This window comes from Vipera berus (genome assembly GCF_964194415.1).
Source record: "Vipera berus genome assembly, chromosome: 4".
In the NCBI taxonomy this organism is placed as follows: Eukaryota; Metazoa; Chordata; class Lepidosauria; order Squamata; family Viperidae; genus Vipera; species Vipera berus.
The window spans coordinates 67,327,811-67,349,211 of NC_138206.1; the positions used below are offsets into that span (position 1 = coordinate 67,327,811).

The window sequence follows — 21,401 nt, forward strand, 5'->3', positions numbered from 1 at the left end:
GACAGACATGGGATTCTAACAAGTCACAATAAGCAGTCTCTTTCCTCTTAGTACATCAAGTATTCAGCTACTACATATCCCCTGCTCTCTTGCTACTGTCAACATCCCGTTCATTCTCTTGAGTTTCTTTTTTTTTACAACTGATTTTGTGTCAATGCAAATAAAGCACTGTGGTATTATAATCAAATGCAAAGTATAATATTTTAAAGTGAAGGACAATATAGGCAGTTCCTCTCAGTAGATGGCAGCATTTTGCTGACCTTGTGTGGTCTTGCAAGCTAAGCATGGCCTGGACTGGTTAATATTTAGACTGGACACTTCCTGGAAATATTATCGTAAAAGATGGCAATGGCAAATTACTTATACTGTATTTTGTGGAAAAGAGAACAGAGTCCACCAGGAGTTGAACTGAATCCAGAAGAGGTTTTACTTTATGAGATTCCTCCAGCAGTATGGCACCTACCACAGAACTGGCCTAACAGTCATGCTAGACTCTAATGTTCATTTCAGAAGTAATGAAATTGCCTGAAAGCCCAATTATTGTTAGCTTTTTTCATAATTATTTCCCTCCTTTGCTGAATTGTTCATGCATTGATTCAATTTGTGGAAGGTGTCACTGCCGTCAAAGGCACTATTTTAGTGGAACATGTTGAGAAAAATAACAGGCTTACTTTACAGGCAGTGAATAAAAGCCTCTTTGTCAAGGAGAAAATCTTACCTAAGGAAAATGTGACATATGTTCAGGACAATTGGGGATTAATAGGCCATGGGAAAAGGACTGGAAAGCTGTAAGAGTAGAAAGACACATGAGCGATGAGGAGAAACATAGGAATTTACGACAGCTGAAGGTATTTGAATAAAGATGTGGGAAGTCAAGAGAGGACGAGATATTTCATATTGGTTTAAGAGAGAAAGCCAATATTTTGTCACTAGTAAATATGTAATTCCTTGTTACTAGAAGCGTTATTGTATGTTAGAAAGATAAAGTTATCTGTCAAGCTGAACTAATTTTTATAAAAGATTCTATTTGTTATGTGCTAGTTTACAATCTAGCTTCTATCATTTTTTTTATTAAGCTATGCAAACTATTGGGAGGATTTGAATAAACTGGACAATTTTATTCTGACCTATTGAGCACTGAACAGCTTAGTTGAAACTAATTCCTGGAGGGAACAACAATGTGCTTGATTCTATTGGTGAACAAATGGAAAGCTTAAAACTAAAGCCTTGACAAAGTTAACACTAGTCCATTAAAAAGTAAACACTGAAGTGCATTCATTGTCAGTCAATTAAATATTTGAAAAGATGTTCTTAGGAGACATATTTTGATCCATTAACCCCCATGATGTGCAAAAGATGAGTGGGGCCCAGGCTCACTGTTTCAAAGGGTAGGAGAGTTTAAGGAGTGAAATCCTTAAGTACTGAGGAGCTTTATGACATCTATTTTGTGCTTTAATATTTTTATGTTCCAAAAGTGCAAACAAGAAATCAACTGTTCCCTGCCTTCCTCAAAGGAACTTAGGCAAAAGCTGGTGTTTCAGGCTACCTTTATTTTAGAGGGGTGGGTGGTGCAGTGGCCCAGTGGTTAAGATGCTCGGCTTGTCAGTTGGAAAGCCAGCAGCCCAGCTTCAAGACCTGAGTGCCATGTGATGAGGCGAGCTCTCGTCCTCACCCCAGCTCCTGCCAACTTAGCAGTTCAAAAGCATGCAAATGCGAGTAAATAAATAGATACCACTTTGGTGGGAAGCTAACAGAGCTCCATGACATCATGCTGGCCACATGGGTCCGGAATACCTCGGGGACCACCTGCTGCCGGCGTCAACTCCCCTCCGCCCTGTGCGTTCCCACAGAGAGGGCCTCCTCAGGGTGCCTCCGGTCAGAGAATGCCGGCTGGTGGCCCCCAGGGGGAGGGCCTTCTCTGTGGGCGCCCCGGCTCTGTGGAATCAACTGCCGGTTGAGCTCCGGATGGCACCGGATCTCCGCTCCTTCCGGCGCGGGTTAAAGACCCACCTATTCGAACAAGCTGGCCTGGCCTGATGGGGAGTTAATTTAGGGTTTTAAATATTTGTATATTTTATTGTTTTATCTTGGGCATTAATTTAATTCTATTTTAACTTTTGTATTTTTGTATTTTTATTATATGCCCTGTTCACCGCCCTGAGTCCTTCGGGAGAAGGGCGGTATAAAAATTTAATAAAATAATAAATAAATAAAATAATAATTCCTGCAGAAATATCTTTGAACAGCGCTGGCTCAATGGTCTCGAAATGGAGATGAGCACTGCCCCCTATGGTCGACAACAACTAGCAGAGTAAAATCCGCAGGAACTCCTTTTTTACCTTTATTTTAGTGGAGTCTGAAAAAGTGATACTGGTGACCCATCTGTTGTTCACTTTGGGCACCCTTCCTTTACTCCCACAACCAATTGATCGCTCAATTAATCACTTAACTGCCATAACCAAAATTCTGTTCTGTTTACCCTGCAATTAAAACATCTGTACTTAATAAAGTCCAAAAATTAATAAAGTGTAATTTATATCTGTAGATATTTTCCTTATCCAGATTGGGAAAAATAATATGATTTATATAGCTGATTTAGTTTTGATCAAAGCATGGTCACGTTATATTCAGACAAACGTATGGAAGTCATGTAAGCATCAGACTTCTAACAACAAAACTTTGTAGTATGTTTCCTTTAGACCATGTGATATTTCTCTTATAGTTTGGATATAATATGGAATTGGTATAAAACAATGTTTACCTCCAGGGTTGCTTTCCTTATTTTAAGCAAAGCACATCTAAGGTCCACAGATACTTACTGTAAAGGATGAATCTAGAACTGCTTTTCAGTTAAAAGCAAGAGGTAAGTATGGCTAGCATATATTAATTTGAATGTATTTTTAAAAAGTCATAAAACCCACCTGAGAGCTGTATAACACAGTACAAGATGTGACAAAGAAATATGTGCTACCTTATTCTAAAGCATAAAGATTCACTGTAAATTAAATCTCAGTTCTGAAGCCTCTATAAAATCAGTGCACTGAATCTGCTGCAAATGAATAATGCTCTTGACAAAAGATGCATCGGATTCTTGGAGGTTTTTGTTTCTAATATTTATGAGAAGCAGCAAAATTAAGGTATGGGATTTACAAAATATAGCCTGAGTAACCTTAAAATGTTATTTAATCCTGGAACTCTCTGCTTGTTTTAACCCCTTGTATCAAAAGAAATTTCTTATCTCTTGTGACTTTGTGTCTAATCTATATATATTTGTCAGCATATATAGCATATTTAACATGATGATTCTAATTTCTCCAGATCAGAGGTCCTCAACCTTTTGGGCACCAGGGAGAGAGAGGTTTTTCCATGGACCGGAGGTGTGGTTTTGTGTGCTGTCTGCATCCCACGGATGGTGATTGGTTGTTAGTGTGGCCAGGTTGCTGGCATGCTGTGGCCCAGTACCGGTCTATGGACCGGGGGTTGGGGACCCCTGCTCCAGATGGCATCTTCAATTACTCATTTATAGAAGTCTAGAGAAATTTTTCTAATGCTGGAAATATTTCAGTCATTATGAAATGCACTCTTCTGCTGTGTCAAGTATCTTTTGAGAGGCATATAGCAGGCATTATCAGAGAAAACATTTGGCTTAGACAATTCATCAACCTTTTCTATTGCATATGCTTGCATTTGCCACAAATAGTTAGATAGACAGAACTCTGAATCATGTCCAACTGAATTCTAATACATTTAGTAGTTTCAATCTAAAATTATGGTATTCTGTAGTAAACTTAGAGGGACGCGGTGGCTCAGTGGGTTAGGACGCTGAGCTTGTCGATCAGAAGATCGGCAGTTTGGTGGGTCGAATCCCAAATGCCGCGTAGCAGAGTGAGCGCCTGTTACTCGTCCCAGCTTCTGCCAATCTAGCAGTTCGAAAGCACGTAAAAATGCAAGTAGAAAAATAGGGACCACTACGGTGGGAAGGTAACTGCGTTCTGTGCACCTTTGGTGTCTAGTCATGCTGGCCACATGACCACGGAGATGTCCTCGGACAAGCGCTGGCTCTTCGGCTTTGAAACGGAGATGAGCACCGGCCCCTAGAGTCGGAAATGACTAGCACGCATGTGCGAGGGAACCTTTACCTTTTAATAAACTAGGGAAAATGGACTTTTCCCTCCCCTCCCCTAAGATTATAGAAAACAGTCCTAGAATCTGCTTTCAGAGTTAAATTAGGTTGCAAATATGAAGCTTTCACATTTTCTTTTTTGAAAGTAAACAACTGCAAATTGGCAGAATATTTTTCTGCATGTTATTCATAACAAATTCATGGTTGCAACAAAAATATCAAACTATGATTATTTATTATTGTTCCCTAAAAAAGCTCTGTTTAAAATAAAAGCCAATAGCAATTTTGCTAAAGTATGGTGATTACTGCACTACTTTTATAGAAACAAAAGTCTTCCAGTAAGAAAATCTGTGCAAAATTTTGCATGTCAGCCAACCACAATTTTTGTAGTGAAATATGGTTTTCTCCATCATATCTTTCTCAGATATTGCTTACATTGTTCATAGTTGTGGGGAAAAATTATACTATGGATCAGCTTAGTTTCTTTTCCTTATAACTTACTAAAGACGAAGTTTTATGGTGACTATATAGAATCATACAATTGGAAGTCAACTTTCCTCCTCAGCAGAAACAGTATTTTACAAATGATAATGGAGTGTACACTGAGTTCAGATCAACTATCTATCCTGAGACAAAATGTGGCAATTTGGAATGAATTTCAATTTTCTTGGCAAAAGACGAGGGGCTGAATACAATTGCCATTGTTAATTCTGGGCAAAACCCCAATCACAATCTGTGGCCAGAGTGACATTTAAACAATACAAGTTGCCATGGAGGAGCAGTCCTAAAATGGAACAAAGGGCAAAATCCAGTTTCCTGTTATTTATATAAATCAGAAGTGGGCAATTTTTCACAACAGTGGTTTAGAATATTTAAGAATAAGAGGTATAAAGCACAAAAAATGTTAAAGCAGTTGTTTCTTTTAAAAGACTTAATTGAATAACAGGGCTAGAAACCCAAGACTACACCGGCAGTGATGAGAGTGTTCTAACGCTGCAAGATGAAGAGGAAGAAAATCTCATATCTACACCATTATCAGAGTAGGTGGTGTCTACTATTGAGGAAATGATAGAAAAGAAGAATCTTTTTGAAAGTGGAATGGTTCCCACAAGGGAGTTAGCCGTAGTACCTGTCAACGCTGCTAACATCGAATGTTATTGCTTGACAAGAGATGAAGAAGTAGCCATTTCACATGTTAAACTTGTGTATTGCTTTAAGAGATTGGGAGCGGGGAAGAGGAGGATTGTTCCTCAAGGCCATCTGAAATAAAAGAAGATAAGAGCTTGGCGGGTTTTCTAATGGAAGGGAAATTTATTCTTTAAATTAATAGGAGAATATGACTAATGACAAAATTAGAAAGGTGGAGAATTGTGTTTTAATATATTGTGCAAGGGGCGGAGATTTCAGATTCCAGCTTCCTTCGAGCAAGCATTTGCCGGTGTATTAGGCTAATAAAGGACTTTTAAGGTAAACAATGCCTCAGAGTCACTTGAAAAGCCCATATGTCAGAAACTTGACATCAAGCTGGAATCCACACTACTTTTTAAACTAATTAGGGAGTCCCGACCTCCCATCGCTGTCTTCAGGTTTGGGAGGCAGTCTGGCAAAGAATTGGGGAAGATCCCATAATGGAGGGAGAAAAATTGCCTGAAGCCAGCTCCCCGGCACCATCAGCCACTCCAGTGGGGGAAGGGCCAGTGAAGAAGTCAGCAGGGAAAGAATTTCAGCAATCCTCCCAGCTGGGAGCTAGACCCAAACAACCAGGAGAATTGGGATTAAGCTGGGATTAAGCCCAGTGGAGACTCCAGCCACCTCAGACCAGCCAGGCCAGCTGAGATTGAATACTTGGGTAAGTGGAAAATCCTGTCTGCAGATCAGACTGCCTGCCAGACCCAGGAGTCCCCTGCCAAGCCCTCCAGAACCATAGAGACAGAGGACCCCAGCCTGGGGCCTCTCCTGCAATGGGAGGTTGGGAAGCCCCCACAAGTGAAAGGCCAACAACCTCTCAGCTTGCTCCAGCTAATAGAAGCCTTGCAACAGCTGGGGGTGGTGCAGAAGCCTGGAGATCAGGAGCTGGTGGGAGGACAACAGCAAGGGTGGCAGCAACAGGACCCAAACGTGCAACCCCTGAGTGTACAGCAGGACCAGTGGGCCCAGCAGCAGGGTGGGCCCTGGCAGCCATTAAATCAGCAACCAGAGTGGGCCCAGCAGCAACTGGAGACACAACAACAGTGGGGGCCCTGGCAGCCGGTGAATCATCAACCAGGAGGGGGCCAGTAGCAACTGGGGGCACAACAGCAGTGTGGGCCTCAGCAACCGTTGATCCAACAACCAAGGGGGGGGGAACAGCAGCAATGGGGGGCCCCAGCAAGCAATGATGAGCCCACCCCTCAGAGTAACCTTCGATGGGGACCCAGAGAAACTGATTTTTTCCCTCAACCAAGTACACTCTCACTTGAATCGCTGGGGTCACATTTACCCAGACCCGGGTGCGATGGTCGATGTGACTGCATCCAACCTAGAGGGAGAAGCATCTGAATGGTTGAACAATTTATATAATGAGCAGGCCCCTGAATGGGAGGACCCCCACTTTTTCCTCCTGGGGCTGAGGGAAAGATTTGAGGACCCATCCATTGCCCTCAAAGCAGAAGAACAAATCCATAATATAAAGCAAGCTGGCTGGCCTGCCCTAGAGTACGTGCGGGAGTTCCGAAAGATGGCAGGTCGGATAGAGAGATGGCCTGAGCAATCAATAATTCATCTTTTTAGAGAAGGGTTAGACAACCACCTTTCTCAGGCATGTATCTACCAAGCTGTACCCGACCAGCTGCATGAATGGTACCAGGCAGCGGTGAAATTAGATGTCCAGCTTGCCTGCTATAAAAAGCCTCCCCCACCTGAAGCTGCACCAAAACCAGGATCTAGATGGCTACCACCCCCCTGAAAACCCTTTAAAGAATTTAAAAAGACTATTTGCGGCTGAATCGGTCCTAAAGCACCCCTGCCGAGGGGAGCCCTTTGTAATTCAGGCAGATGCCAGCGACGTGGCAGTCGGAGTGGTGTTATTGCAAAAGAATAAAAGTGGGGTCCTGCAACCTTGTGCTTACACCTCTAAGAAATTTACTGAAAGCGAGAGGAGATGGACAGTCTGGGAGAAGGAGGCCTTCACTATTAGGTGGGGGCTATTAAGCTGGCGGCACTACTTAGAAGGGAGCAAGGTGCCTTTTGAAGTATGGACAGATCACAAAAATTTAGAGGCACTGAAAACTCCCTGCAAATTGTCCCCAAAACAAGTACGATGGGCACAGTACTTCAACCATTTTAACTTTACTCTAAAGTACATACCAGGAAGAAAAAACTTCCTAGCTGATGCGCTCTCCCGATTGCCACAGTACAAAAGTGAACATGAAGAAGTTCACGAGGCAATTATCCTCAGACCACAAACTGTGGCCCAATTCACACCTCACAGGACCCCTAATCCTGATAACCCCGGGGTAAAGAAAATAAAGAGAGAACTCCTCACTGATCAATGGTTTAAAGACAATCAGACATCCCTAACATGCAGGGATGGTCTGGCGTACAAGGGGGAAAATTTGTACTTGCCTGAAGCTCTTTGTCTTAATGCCCTCAAACACAGCCATGATGTCAAACAGGCTGGACATTTTGGATATCTAAAAACTCTACATCTCACTTGCCAGCAATTTTGGTGGCTGGGATTAAAACGAGACATAGAAAACTATGTCAAGAGCTGTACTGTATGTGCCACCATGAAAAGAATCCCAGGAAAGACCCCTGGGTTACTGCAACCGGTGGCCGAACCTTCTCAACCATGGGAAGAAATAGCTATGGACTTTATAGTAGACCTACCCGACAGTAGAGGAAATACTGTCATTTGGACTATGATAGACCTATTTTCAAAACAGGCTCACTTTATCACCTTCAAAGGACTTCCATCGGCTCAACGCCTGACTAAGTTGTTCCTAAAACATATCTATCGACTACATGGCGCCCCTAAGTGAATAATTTCAGACAGAGGGGTGCAGTTCACAGCAAAATTTTGGAAAAACTTTCTTAAATTAATTGGATCATCTCAAGGCCTATCAACTGCTTTTCACCCGGCTACTAATGGAGCTGCAGAATCCGCCAACAAAATGGTGGAACAATACCTTAGATGCTACATCTCTTACCAACAAACCAACTGGACCGACCTCCTCCATTTTGCAGAGCTGGCTTACAATAATTCAGTACATAGCAGCACAAGCTACACTCCTTTTCGTGTAGCCACAGGGAAAGAATTCAACCCCATACCGGAATACCCTCAGTTACCCTCCACTTCCCAGACTCTTGATCATTGGGTGAAGGGTTGGGAAGAAGTTTGGAAAAATGCAAAGGTGGCCTTAAAAAAGACTTTTGAGACCTACAAAAAGCAAGCTGACAAAAAGAGAGCTCCCCAAAGAACATTCCAAGTTGGGGAAAAGATCTATTTGTCGACCAAATACTTATGTCTTAAACTACCCAATAAGAAATTGGGACTGAAATTCTTGGGACCTTTCCCCATTATGAAAATCATCAACCCGGTCACAGTAAAATTGAAACTACCCAGAGTTTTGGGAAAAATTCACCCGGTGTTCTATTGTAGCTTGCTGAAACCTTTTTGAACCTCCACTTTAAGACCTCCCCCTAAAAAAGCACCTGGACCCCTCATAGTAGCAGGCCAGACCCATTATGAAGTGAAACATATTCTTGACTCTAGAATCTTTAAGGGAAAATTGCAGTACCTAGTACAACGGAAGGGATACCTATTGTCTGAAGCCATTTGGGTGAAATCTACTGATGTGAAAGCTGACAGACTTATCGAAAGGTTTTACGAGAAACACCCCAACAAACCAAAAGCCAATTCTTAACTTGTGTTTTGTTTACATTACAGGATCTGTCCTTTTTGTAACGGGGCTGGATGTCAACGCTGCTAACATCAAATGTTATTGCTTGACAAGAGATGAAGAAGTAGCCATTTCATATGTTAAACTTCTGTATTGCTTTAAGAGATTGGGAGGGGGAAGAGGAGGATTTCAAGGCCATCTGAAATAAAAGAAGATAAGAGCTTGGTGGGTTTTCTAATGGAAGGGAAACTGATTCTTTAAATTAATAGGAGAATATTGACAAAATTAGAAAGGTGGAGAATTGTGCTTTAATATATTGTGCAAGGGGGCAGAGATTTCAGATTCCTTCGAGCAAGCATTTGCTGGTGTATTAGGCTAATAAAGGACTTTTAAGGTAAACAATGCCTCAGAGTCACTTGAAAAGCCCATACATCGGAAACTTGACAGTACCAGCAGAGGAGTACCAGCACCCAAGTTATAATGCTATTGTCTTCAGTGTCAGTATGTCAGATCATGTTAAATCCAGACTCATTCTTGGATCAGCTGCCAAGAGACTAGGCAACAGAAGTAAGATTTTAAATCATTTCAAAGTAGTGATATATCAGGGGAGAAGGCAGATTAGTATAATACTAGCAATTTGCTGGGCCTGAAAAAACAGGTGCTGCTACTAACAATAGAGGCAACAAGTCCAGAAGAGATAACATTATGGGAGAGGAGAGACAATAGCCCTTTCTTCTCATCTTTTTCTTCTCCCACTCTTGAATAAACTGAACACTGGATAGGGAAATTATAAGTTCACTTGGTGGCAATTTCTATTCACATTGCCACCAGGATAGGCAAAATGTTGGTGTTGGATAACCAGCTGAGACAGTCTTTCCAATTCTTGATTTGGTAGGTGGTTTTAAAGTATATGCAGCTGCTACTGGCCAGGTGATAGATGGTCAAACAAACAAGGAGAAATACATGTTTAGCTGCAGAAGGGAAATACAAGTTCTAATACTTGCAACAGCATATACTCCACACTTGAGTGTCTCCTTGCAGTCTACAGAGTGCCCACCTGCTTCATAACTGATAAATTTCTCTATGCAATGCTAGCTTCCAACCTCTATCACAAATAATCTGCCAAATTGTCACAATAAACCTATATCCAAATCCACAACTAATGTAACTATAAGTTCTGAAGTAGAATTAGCACAAGTCCATTACTTATATTTCTTCATTTATTACATACAGTATGTCACAGACACTACCATCATTTCAATTTTTTTTACATTATGTTCCAAACAGGTCTGAAATAAATCCACAGCTAATCCACAACTAATCTAGAATATTATTGAGTCTTCAGAACAATATAGCAACAACAACCTGACCACCTTTCAGTTTCCAATGATCAGAATTACTGGAAGAGAATATACATAGCTTGGGGTTGAACTGTGGTAGCTTGGGGTTGAACTGTGGCATATTTGATGCTTTCTGAGTTTGGATATTTATTTGTAGACATTTTATTACCCAATTAGTAACACCATGGTGTGATGATGATGTCACCAAGTTGGTTCATGAATATCTCAGTAAACAACCAAGCTTAGATAGCACCAAGGACTCCAAAGAACATGTCTAGTTCCAATGTTTGCTTCTACCATAATACAGCCCCAATCCACCAATTCCTTTTTTCTCAGAGAGTTCTGTGGGTGGGCATATCTTTGGTATTGAGAGATAACCTTTGCGATACTCTGTTCTACAGTTGAGGGTTTGTGAGATTGTATTTTCTGAGGAATATATAACAGCTGACCTAGTTGAATGGTTGATTTATTTTATGGAAAAGGCAGACAATTACTCCTTTATACTTTTAATAAATGTTTCAGCAATAAACTTTACAGCATTTAGGAAGCCCTTTTGAATATACTTTCCTTCAGAAAATCTATTGCAAGTGTTTTGGCAACATAGGAAAAACTCTCAACCCAAAGTACTTTACAGTCTTCCTTAAAACAATATAATTGGAGGTACTTAGAAAAAAATGTTTAAAGAAATGAACCACGACTCCCCACATCTGTCACGAAAGTGGGATGCTTCATCCCATTCAGCTTGCTTATAAAAAATAAAACTATAGCATTTGTGTTCTTTTCATACTATACTTTCAATGAATGGAACTCTGCTTTTTCAAACTTAATTCAGATTTGAGTTTTAAAGTGAACTGGAGAACTTTTAGAATGGCATGGATTAGACAAACCTTCTGCTTGAACTTAGCTAGACTGGATGGCCTTTGTATATCCACCCTCCCCCCTTAAACTTCTTGTATTTTGAAGGGACTAATATTGAATATGCCATAGCAAAGTAATCAAAGATACTGATAAACAGCAATTTCTGAAGATTTATTGACTGCAAAATAAGCATAAATAAGGTATCCCTAATCTGAATGATTGTTAATGATTAAACAAAATGAGAGGGCTAGCGCACTTGCTAGAGCACTTCACAATATCCTCTTTTGTCTTTGTTACTTTGCCATAATAGAGTATATCAAATAAATATTGCAGACAAATCCACAGTAATAACAGAATGAGATATAGTTACCTAACATGATGAAAGGAATTCCCAGGAAGGTAGAATTATATTTCCCACCAGTCAGATTAATGATTCCAGCTGCAGTGAGAGTGGCCAGAGTCACAGTTAACAAGCCAAGGAGGCCAAGCCAAGGTTTGCTGCGGACACAGTCTTGCATGGAACAACAGAGCATTGCCAAGATCACCACAAGGACTAGGCTTGTGGTTAGGTAATGTTCCGATACCCTACTTGTCTTCTGGAAGTCTTTTTGAAGGGATGATGAAGTGAAAGGATACATTGTGACATTCTGGTTGGATTTCTGGAACAGTTCTATTGTGTCACAGAAGTTGGATTCCCATTTTTCTGCTACAATGTCATTTAAGGAGTTGATTGCCTGCAAGTAATAGGTAAGCTGAATGGCTTCGGCTGACTTTACCCGATCTTTGCTGTGCACAGTGACTCCACCAAGCTGGTGCCCATTGTATACTTCCCTGCCATCCTTTAAGTGTGTGATTGGATATGTGATAGCAAAATTAGTTTGATTAGACAAGCGAGCAGCCTTCAGTTCCTTCAGGACATGTACAATGTCATCCACTATGCAGGACTTGTCATTATTTAGGATGCAGATATGAGCAAATGTGTAATTGAAACCAGGTCTTTGTACTTGGATCCTGGTCACAGCAGAATGCAACTACAAGGAAGAGAAAAAAAAATCACACGTCTTATTTATCATCTGATAACCTTGCATTATAGCAGCAGAACAGCAGCGGCAACTAGAACATGTTTTTTCTTATCTACCCAAGCAAGCAGGATTTAATAACCAAAGCAGTAATAATAAGTAACCTTTGAAAATAAAAAAATGCGTTAAAGTATTGTTATCATTCCCCAACACTATTTCACACAACTTAATTAACTTCTTCTGGCAAAAGAAACACCGTGGGTATCAGTTGTTGCTCTGTCTTTTCATACAACCAAATAGATTCTTCCCACCTTTAAGAAAGCAAACAAGTTTCAGTTCAGAAGTTCTCTCTCTATTAGGAGAAAGAAAGAACTTTGTTGCAATCAGATCAAAACTGCTTTCTTATCTAAAAGAAAATAAAACAAAGCAGTAATGTTCCCATACCATTAAACTACAATTGTCTTTTGAGTTGAAATAGATTCCTGGTTAATGCATGATCACATCCATGTATTTTTCTTGGTAACAATATACTCATTTGTCCAAGATGTTTTGTGACTCTCCAGTCTAGTCTACAGCCCTGATACTCTCCCATCCAAGGACTAACTAGGTCCAGTGGTTGCATTACTATGGTAGATTAACCAATATGCAACCCAAAGAGGCATTAAGTTCTTTGAAGGTGGATCATCACGTTTAAGACACAGTTAGTTCTTGACTGATGACTGCAATTGGGAAGTAATTTCAGTTGCAAGTTGAGGAACCTATGTGATTGGACCTGATTTTATGACTATTATGTTGTTAAGTGAATCATATTATTGTAATTCTTAATCACACAGTTGTTAAGCAAATCATGCAGTCATAATTTTGAATGCCTTCTCTCAAATAGGCATTTATTGCTGGAAACCAGCAAAAAAGTAGAAAATAGCAGTCATGTGACTGTGGAGCACTGCAACCATTTGAAAAAATGTGAAGTGGTTGCCAAGTGTTTGAAATGGGGTCACGTGACTGTGGGAGAGGGCAGAATGACATAATGGCCGGAACTGCTTTATGGTCCCTAAAAAGCATCCTTTTCAAGGTCGTCATAATTCCAAATGGTTCTTATATGACCTATAAAAGATTTCACAGAGCTGTTGGGTTTCTAAGGCAGACATGAACTACTAAGTTAAAGCTTCCTAGAGTCTTGAGCAGGATGATTGGCTAGCGACTACTTTTTATTAGAAATGGTCGCTCTTACTCCAAATCTCTACTGATTTCCCTTTAATGAATTTGGACAGACATATATAGAGCAACCCAGGGTTTTGCAGTTTCTGATGGTCTCCCAACTCAGTACTAACCAGATAAGACTGGTTATATGACTATGTGATTTCAAATGTGAATACAAACAACTAGAAGCATTTTGAAAATGGATCGTTGCATCTGGTATATACAGTGTTTTTCTAAAAAAAAGGTGCCGGAACTCTCATCTTGGCGGGCGCAGGAGGCGGGGCGGGGGAGGGCGGCACTGCTGCGGTCATGGGTGCGAGGGGTGTTGGTGGCGGGCTGCCCCCTGGGGCCGGAGCTGGCACGGCTGGTGCTGTGGGAGCAGCGGGGCCCGCTCTATATGGCAGGGCTGCGCGGTGCAGGCGGCAGAGGCAGTGCGGGCCAGGCGATGCAGAAAAAAGCCCTGCTTTTATGTTTTATTCTTATGATTTTAAAAATATTGTAAGTTGCCCCAAACCTCGCCATGTGGATTTGCTACAAATATTATATAATCGGTAAATAAAGGTAGAACATATGTTAAATATACATCAAATGATAATATGCTTCCCTACAAAGTCAATTCTTGCTCAATGACAGACCAAGGAGTTAACTAGGAAAGGCAAGAGGAAAATCTAGAAGAGGTCTGTGCAACTTGTAGAAGGGAAAGGCCCACACTGATAAATTAAAAATCTTTGTGGTCTGCTGGTGGGCTAATTAATGATTTGGTGACTAGAGGAGCATCTACAGTGTTGGAGTTCGTGGTCATGGTAAGCCATGGAGGCACTAGGCAACATGACTTTCAGGGCAGTGGTGGTGATTTTATTACTTTTTTTAAAAGAAGTCTGTGTTCTGTCCAAGGGTGCTTGGTAGGCTCCATGTACAGGCCTGGTCTAGAATTTATTTTGGAGCATTCAACTATTTAGAGCAGGCATGTCAAACTCATTTTGTTTGAGGCAACTTCTTATAAAAGAATTTCCATTAATTTGTTTTAATAAAATAATTTAAATCAATTTTTCACTTGATTTCAAATTAAATGAATTATATTGGTTGACAATGAATTTTTTTTAGTACAATTGCCAAATGCAATAAACTGGTTTTAGGTATATGTGTGCACCAATTATTTCAACACCAATACATTTTAACAACATATTCTATTTGTAAATGAATGCAAATACAAATTATACAATTGTTTTGTGCAAAAATAAAACAAAATAACAGATTTAAGAGCTGTTATCATTAGTTATCCTTAGATAAAAAATAATTCCATCATCCAAAACTTTGTTATACTGTTGCAGAGATGTTAACATAGGAAATAGATTATTTTGTTATCTAATTTTACCTTCCAAAAGACAGAAGCAGATGAAAAATGTGAGGTTCTTTCCTGTTGGCTTTTTTGAATTAGCTGTTTTATTACATTCTAAAAGTTTAGTTCCTAAAGAAGTAACCCTGTAAATAATTTTAATGTCCTCCTCTAGTGCAGGCTCTTTTATGACTCAAGGACTTCAACTCCCAGAATTCCTGAGCCAGCATGGCTCAGCTTGGAAACATCTCCCTTTCCCCTCAGTATGGCTGGCTCAGGATTTCTGGGAGTTGAAGTCCACGAGTCATAAAAAAGGGCCAAGATTGCCTAGCCCTGCAATAGGCTTTCAGAGGGAGCTTTTTTTTTTTTGCAAAAAAAAAAAAAAAAAAAAGGTGCCGGAACACCGTTTTGAGCGTTCTATGAGAAAAAAAGCCCTGGGTATATATATATATTTAACATGTTTTATAGACTTTTTTATTTCTGGATTATGCAAATAATAAACAGAGGATATTGTTGAAATAGATAATCCAGACTTAATTACTGCAGCAGCAATGATTTCTATTTTGTTTTTCATTATAGCCGTGGAAAGCTAATGTGCAAAAATCAGAAATGGTAAATATTATTTTCAAATTTCTGCTTATGTTGAAGCTCATTCAGTTAGCATAACGAGCTTTGCAAATAAACAAATATTTATATCTCAATTGATCTTACTACATTAAATATATTTAATTACTCTTGCTTAAAGATGATGATTACATGAAACCTATATGAATAAAGCATGCTTCCCTTCTGGTTAATGGTAACTACTGTACTGCATATACGTGTTTCTTTTGAACACTAGCAGTGTTTTCGGATTCAAATTCTATATACAGTTCTCCAAGTAAGTCCTATCAAAATCATGGAACGTTGTGTTAGATCTTGGATCAAAGGTTTTGTTTAGTTTGGCCATAAAATCATATACAAAGCATAATATTTTATAGTAATTCATTTGTTGTTGGAAGTTTATTTTTGTATATTTGAAAAGTTACAGAGTATCTCAGATACAATATCTCCCTTTCATCAATAAAGCTTCCCAAAGACTATGCTAAGTAGAGCAGCTTTTGTAATCTAAATTATAAACAAATAAAAAATTAACTCTCAGTAGTTAACCATTACAATCAACCATAAAATATCCACCATATATAATCGAAATGTTAAGAATATCATAATATTGTTAAGAATATCCAATAAAAAAACAAGAGGAAGTTTAATCTATTCACAGCAATAGCATGAAAAATTAGAAAGATGCATTGCAAAATCTGCAAAAAATACTATTTGCCTGCAAGTTAGAACTGATGGGGAAATAGAGAAAGTCATAGAAAATGAAGACGTTAAAAGTGCTCTGGAATTTTAGAATTCAAATAGACAGGCACCTGCCACATAACACCCCAGACTTAACAATTGGCGATAAGAAAAACAAAAAAGTCTGGAAAGTGGACATGGCAGTACAGAATAGAACAGAAAGGACTGGAAAAGATAACAAAACACAAGAGTTGCAAATAGAAATCAAATGACTGCTGCAAAAGAAAGCAAGGGTAGTACCAACAGTAATAGGTGTCTTGGGCACAATCTCAAAACAACTGGGGCACCACTTGAACATCATCAGTATTGACAAATTCACTATCAGTCAATTGCAAAAGGCAGCTTTACTTGGAACAGTTTATGATATCTGCAACATCATCAAACATTCACATCTACCTATTCCAGGTCCCTGGGAAGGACTTGATAAGTGGACAAAAATGCCAGATCCATTCTGAACATTTGGCTGTGTGATGAACCATAATTAAAAGAAATCGAACGACTGTGGCAAAAGCAAGCAAAGGTAGTACCAATAGTAATAGCCGCCTTGGTCACAATCTCAAAACAACTGGGGCACCACTTGAACACCACTGGCATCGACAAAATCACCGCAAGTCAGTTGCAACAGGCAGATTTACTTGTAACAGCTCACATCCTGCAACAATATCTTTAACAGCATCAAACACCAACATATGCTGATCTGAAGTCCTTGGGAAGGACGATAGGTGGATAAAAATGCTAAATCCATTTTAAACATCTGGCTAACTATGCAACCAACCACAATAATTATTCTAATCACCACTATTTGTTATTGCACTGGTTCCTCTGTCAACAATACTGAACAAGTCAGCCTATGGGTATTAAACATCAAAAATATCTCCTATACCATCTGATCAGTCCTTCAGGATCTTTGTTCTTCCTTTGACTAAATCAGATGGTCTGGAAGGAAGCAAATTTGGACATTTTCACTTCTGCTGTACCTTCTTCACTATCAGTACCTTATTGAAGCCTTTCACTCCCTACCCCTGGCTTGGGTGACTTTTCTTTCTGTGTATACTCCCAGAAGAATCATGTCACAACTGAGGAACAAAGAAAGGAAACCAAACATCTGAGCAGAGAAACAGGATAATGTCCAAATTTGTCTTTTCCTTTCCATCCTTCTCTCCTTTGAGCAGCTAGATTTGAGCTGGACACATTCTCAAACGATCCCATTGAAAAATAGATATGTCACAACTCTACCCATGCCAATAAATTACAGTATTTCTCTGTATATTATTTGCAGTTGTATGAAAGACTGTTTCATGAGAAATATGTAGAATCCTTATTGCTAGCAGTGGCCAAAGACCTTGCTATCACTACAAATGTCCAAAAATTATTTGAAACTCACATAGCTATTTTTGTATCCCCTTAATTTCTTGGCATTGTGCACATCTGTAATACTTACTTAATTTTCATTATCTTGGTTTCAGTAATTAATTTTTCAAGGAATTCATTGTAATACTTTCATCTATTTTTTGAGATAAAACATGAAAATATTATAAATGTGAATTAGTATATTAAATGTTAATTCATTTGGGCACAGTACATTAAAATAATTCCCTAGGAAACTTTTAGACTTAATAACAGTAAAAGATGCTTCATTAGAACAATTTTAAGGTAGGCCTAATCAAGTGAGAATTCTTAAATATGAATGTAAGATTTGAAAAAGGATGCAGAAAAGTAGATTAACTTGAAAAAGCAGGTTAATTTGATTGATACATTTTATTAAATTGAATAATCAGGATGAATCAAAAGTTATTTTTTTAAAAAATCTGGAGAGAATAGATTAAATAGTGGGTAATCTAATCTGCATGAGAAATTTGTAACTGTAATAGTACAGGGGAAAAAAGCAGCCTGCCCTGCTTAGTCATTGTTCATAATTTAAGAGCTTGCACAGTATAAATAACTTCAGAGCCAAGAACACTGCATTTTCACTAAATGCACTGCAGCAGTGAAGACTCTCGTATTACTAGTTATCAGGATGTCCAGAACCTTTCCACCTTGTTCCCAGATTAAACCAAGATTGTTTTTCCTACTTAAAATCATGAACAACTTTTTGTTAATTATTTAGGAGACAAAACAACAGAAGGTATGTTTACATTGAAAATACTGTCTTGGGATGAGGCAATTGCTACAACTAGTAGGGTAATCCTTTTCTATTTTTAACAAACATTTTTTCTCTTGTTGAAGAGTAAACATGGCATTGTCCAGTAGTGGGCAACTGAAAACCTAGAGATTACATGCATTTATCTATACAGTTGCAGGCCTATCATTCACACACTATTATTGATTCAAAGGAACATTTAGGTAAGGTAGAAAAAAATGAATAAATAAGATACAGAGATGTAATGCTTGCAGTTCTATTTTAATCACCTAAGCAAAGAGAGGCTTTAATTTTAAACTCAGACTACTATACAAGTGCGAAGTAGCATCAAATTAATAAGGCAATGGAAAAAAAGAACCAATTGTTCTCAAACTTCTCTGCATCTTAACTCCCCAGGTGACTGCATTGCTAATCATTATGTTATTATTTTGATAGTTATCTTGTCATAACTAATATTACTAATTAGTAATATTTGAAAAATAACTTATTTTATAGTATGTTGTGGTTTGTAAAATATAGATAAAAATATAGCCAGATAAATTATTATTTCAGCAGACAGCCCAAGAATTCCATTATATTATTTTCTCTTAATATTAAATATGATTTCATCTAGACAAATGCCTCAATTCAGTCACAAAAACTTACATTAGTATTTAAAGAATTAATAAAATAGGTTCCATTCCAATTTCATAATTTTAAGACTAAGTTTGGGGGGATGTATGGAAACAGAATGAATGATTTTAACTCCAGTCATTTAAAGGAAACTATTTTTTTACAGTTCAATAAATTGTAGTAGCGTATATCCTATACGGAAGCCACATCTATTTTTTTGAACAAAGTATAGCTATTAATGTAAGCCTACAATTCTATATTTGTATAATATAAAAAATAATGAAAAAAATAAAAGATCTCTTAGTTCTTGACTAATGACCCGTTTAATGACTGTTCAAAGTTACAATGATCTTAAAAAGGGTTAAAGCAGTTCTGGCTGTTGAAGAGCAAGATACCACTCACCAGGATCTGGGTGCTTGGCATCCTGTTTGCATTTACTGCTAGTTGCCAAGCACCCCACAATCATGTGATCATTTGCAATGTTCTCTGCAGCTTCCCCAGAAAGTCAATAAGGAAACTGACAGGGAAGTTACAAGTTGCTGCCTGCCACAGAATCGAGATTCCCCTCCCGCAGGCAGCTCTTTTTTGAACAAAGGTACTACTTGCTGGGGGTGGGTGGGTGGTAGGAGGAACTCCTCTAAAGGGCTGGAAAAATGAAGAACAAATCCCAAAGACATGAGCTCTGTTTCCACAGTTCTTCACAGAAATTCTCCTCCACACATGGAGGGGAGACAAACTCCTCTAGTGGAGAAACTGAGCTCAGATTCAAAGATCCCAGGTTTGTTCCTGCGGCACTTTGGAGGATGTCCACCCATGGAGAGCAGCTGAACTCAGCAGGCAGCTCTTTCATGACCCAGGTTAATGACTGCAACTGGGAGGATTGGGATTGCGGTCACTGAGCAAAGCAGTCACATGACAACCACTTTGTTCAACAACTGAGTTCTTGGTCCCAATATGAGAACTACCTCTAGTCAGTTCTGAGTTGAATGGTGTATTATGGGATGCCATCTACACTTGCACCTATACCTCTAAATAAAATGTGTGTGTTTCTTGTGGCAGAAGTTTCTTAGAGCTTTTCCATCCACTAAGTGCACCCATTGTAATTCTTTCACTATATTTTAAAGAAACTTTTCTAAAAAGCAAACACTCCTTAAAAATGAAGGAAAAACAAGATTCCATTAGTAAGCTTTACACCTACAACTCTCACAGCATCCGTATGGCATGTGATCAAAATTTGGGCACTTAACAACTAACATGTATGATACATGTAGACACTGGGTAATTAGAACAGGATGCAAAAATATAGTGCTTCTCATACTGCAGAGGATTTCAATCAATCACAAGTTGAAGTAGATTCAAGATTTTGGTTTGGTTTTCAGGTAGTCCTCAACTTATAACCATTTATTTGATGAGCATTCATAGTTATGATGGTGTTGAAAAAAGTGACTTACAATCAGTTCTTACACTTACAACTGTCACAGCATTCCCACGGTCATGTGATCAAAATTTGGGCACTAAACAACTAGCATGTATTTATGATACCTGTAGCATCCTGGGATCATCTAATTGTCATTTATGATCTTCCCAGGGGTTTCTGACAAGCAAAATCAATGGGGGAAACCAGATCTGTTTAATGACTGCAGCAATAAAGGTTGCAAAATCAGACACAATTCACTTAATGATTGTATCACTTAGCAAGAGAAGTTCCAGTACCAATTATGATTGGAAGTTCAGCACTACCAGTGCAAGTAACAAATAGTCAATGCATTTGTGTGTCTGATTCACTTTGCAAATGCTAATGAAAGAAACTATCTAGATTCCAGTTGTGTAGGCAGAAATTTAATGTTAGATAATATCATCCTGGGTCAGATACCGAATATTTGAACTTGTATTAAAACAAAGTTTTATTTTTTTGATAAAAAAATCTTTCATTTACAACATTCTTGACTTAAGTGAGTAGTAACAATTGCAGGTGCACTCTAGGATAATTGATTGACACAGATTAATATATTATATATGTAAGCAAAAACAAAATGTCATTTTTTACAAGCTCCACTGTGTTGACAAGTTCATTTTAACAGTCATCGAAAAGAATATTTCAACACAGAGATCCCATGGCTATAAAGGACTCCTGCAATTCTCAAGGCCAACACTGCCAACTCCAATCCATTTGCACTAATAATCACAGTGTGGGACTTCTTCCCTTAACATCATTCCCTTCGTACTCTCTTTTTAGGCTGCCGTTAAGACTGTTGATCCAAAGGCTGAGCCCAGCCTTTTAAGATTTCTAAGGCTTCCTTTTTATTGGCTTCTGGCAGATTTATCTGCCTGCAGTTGTAACAACCATAACAAGTTCCACCTGGTTCACTTTTTTATTTTTTCATGGTATTTCTGAAACTGGATAGGCTGGGAGCATTACAAAATGTTATAAAGAGAGGAAATATGTCTACTGGGTGTTACTGAGTGTGGTAAGCCGGGTAGAAAAGAAAGCAAGAGTGGGTAATGTCAAAGCATGCCAAGTACAGGTAGTCCTTGACTTGAGCCCAAAATTT

At 38.9% G+C, this 21,401-nt stretch overlaps 1 protein-coding gene across 1 annotated transcript in view; it reads right to left on the bottom strand.

Moving 5' to 3' along the window:
- Positions 1-21,401, bottom strand: part of PTCHD1 (patched domain containing 1) — a 53,263-nt gene that overhangs the window by 14,907 nt on the left and 16,955 nt on the right. The window contains exon 2 of the mRNA XM_081328066.1: positions 11,572-12,232. Coding sequence (XP_081184192.1) covers positions 11,572-12,232 — 661 coding nt within the window. The remainder of the gene's footprint in view (positions 1-11,571; positions 12,233-21,401) is intronic.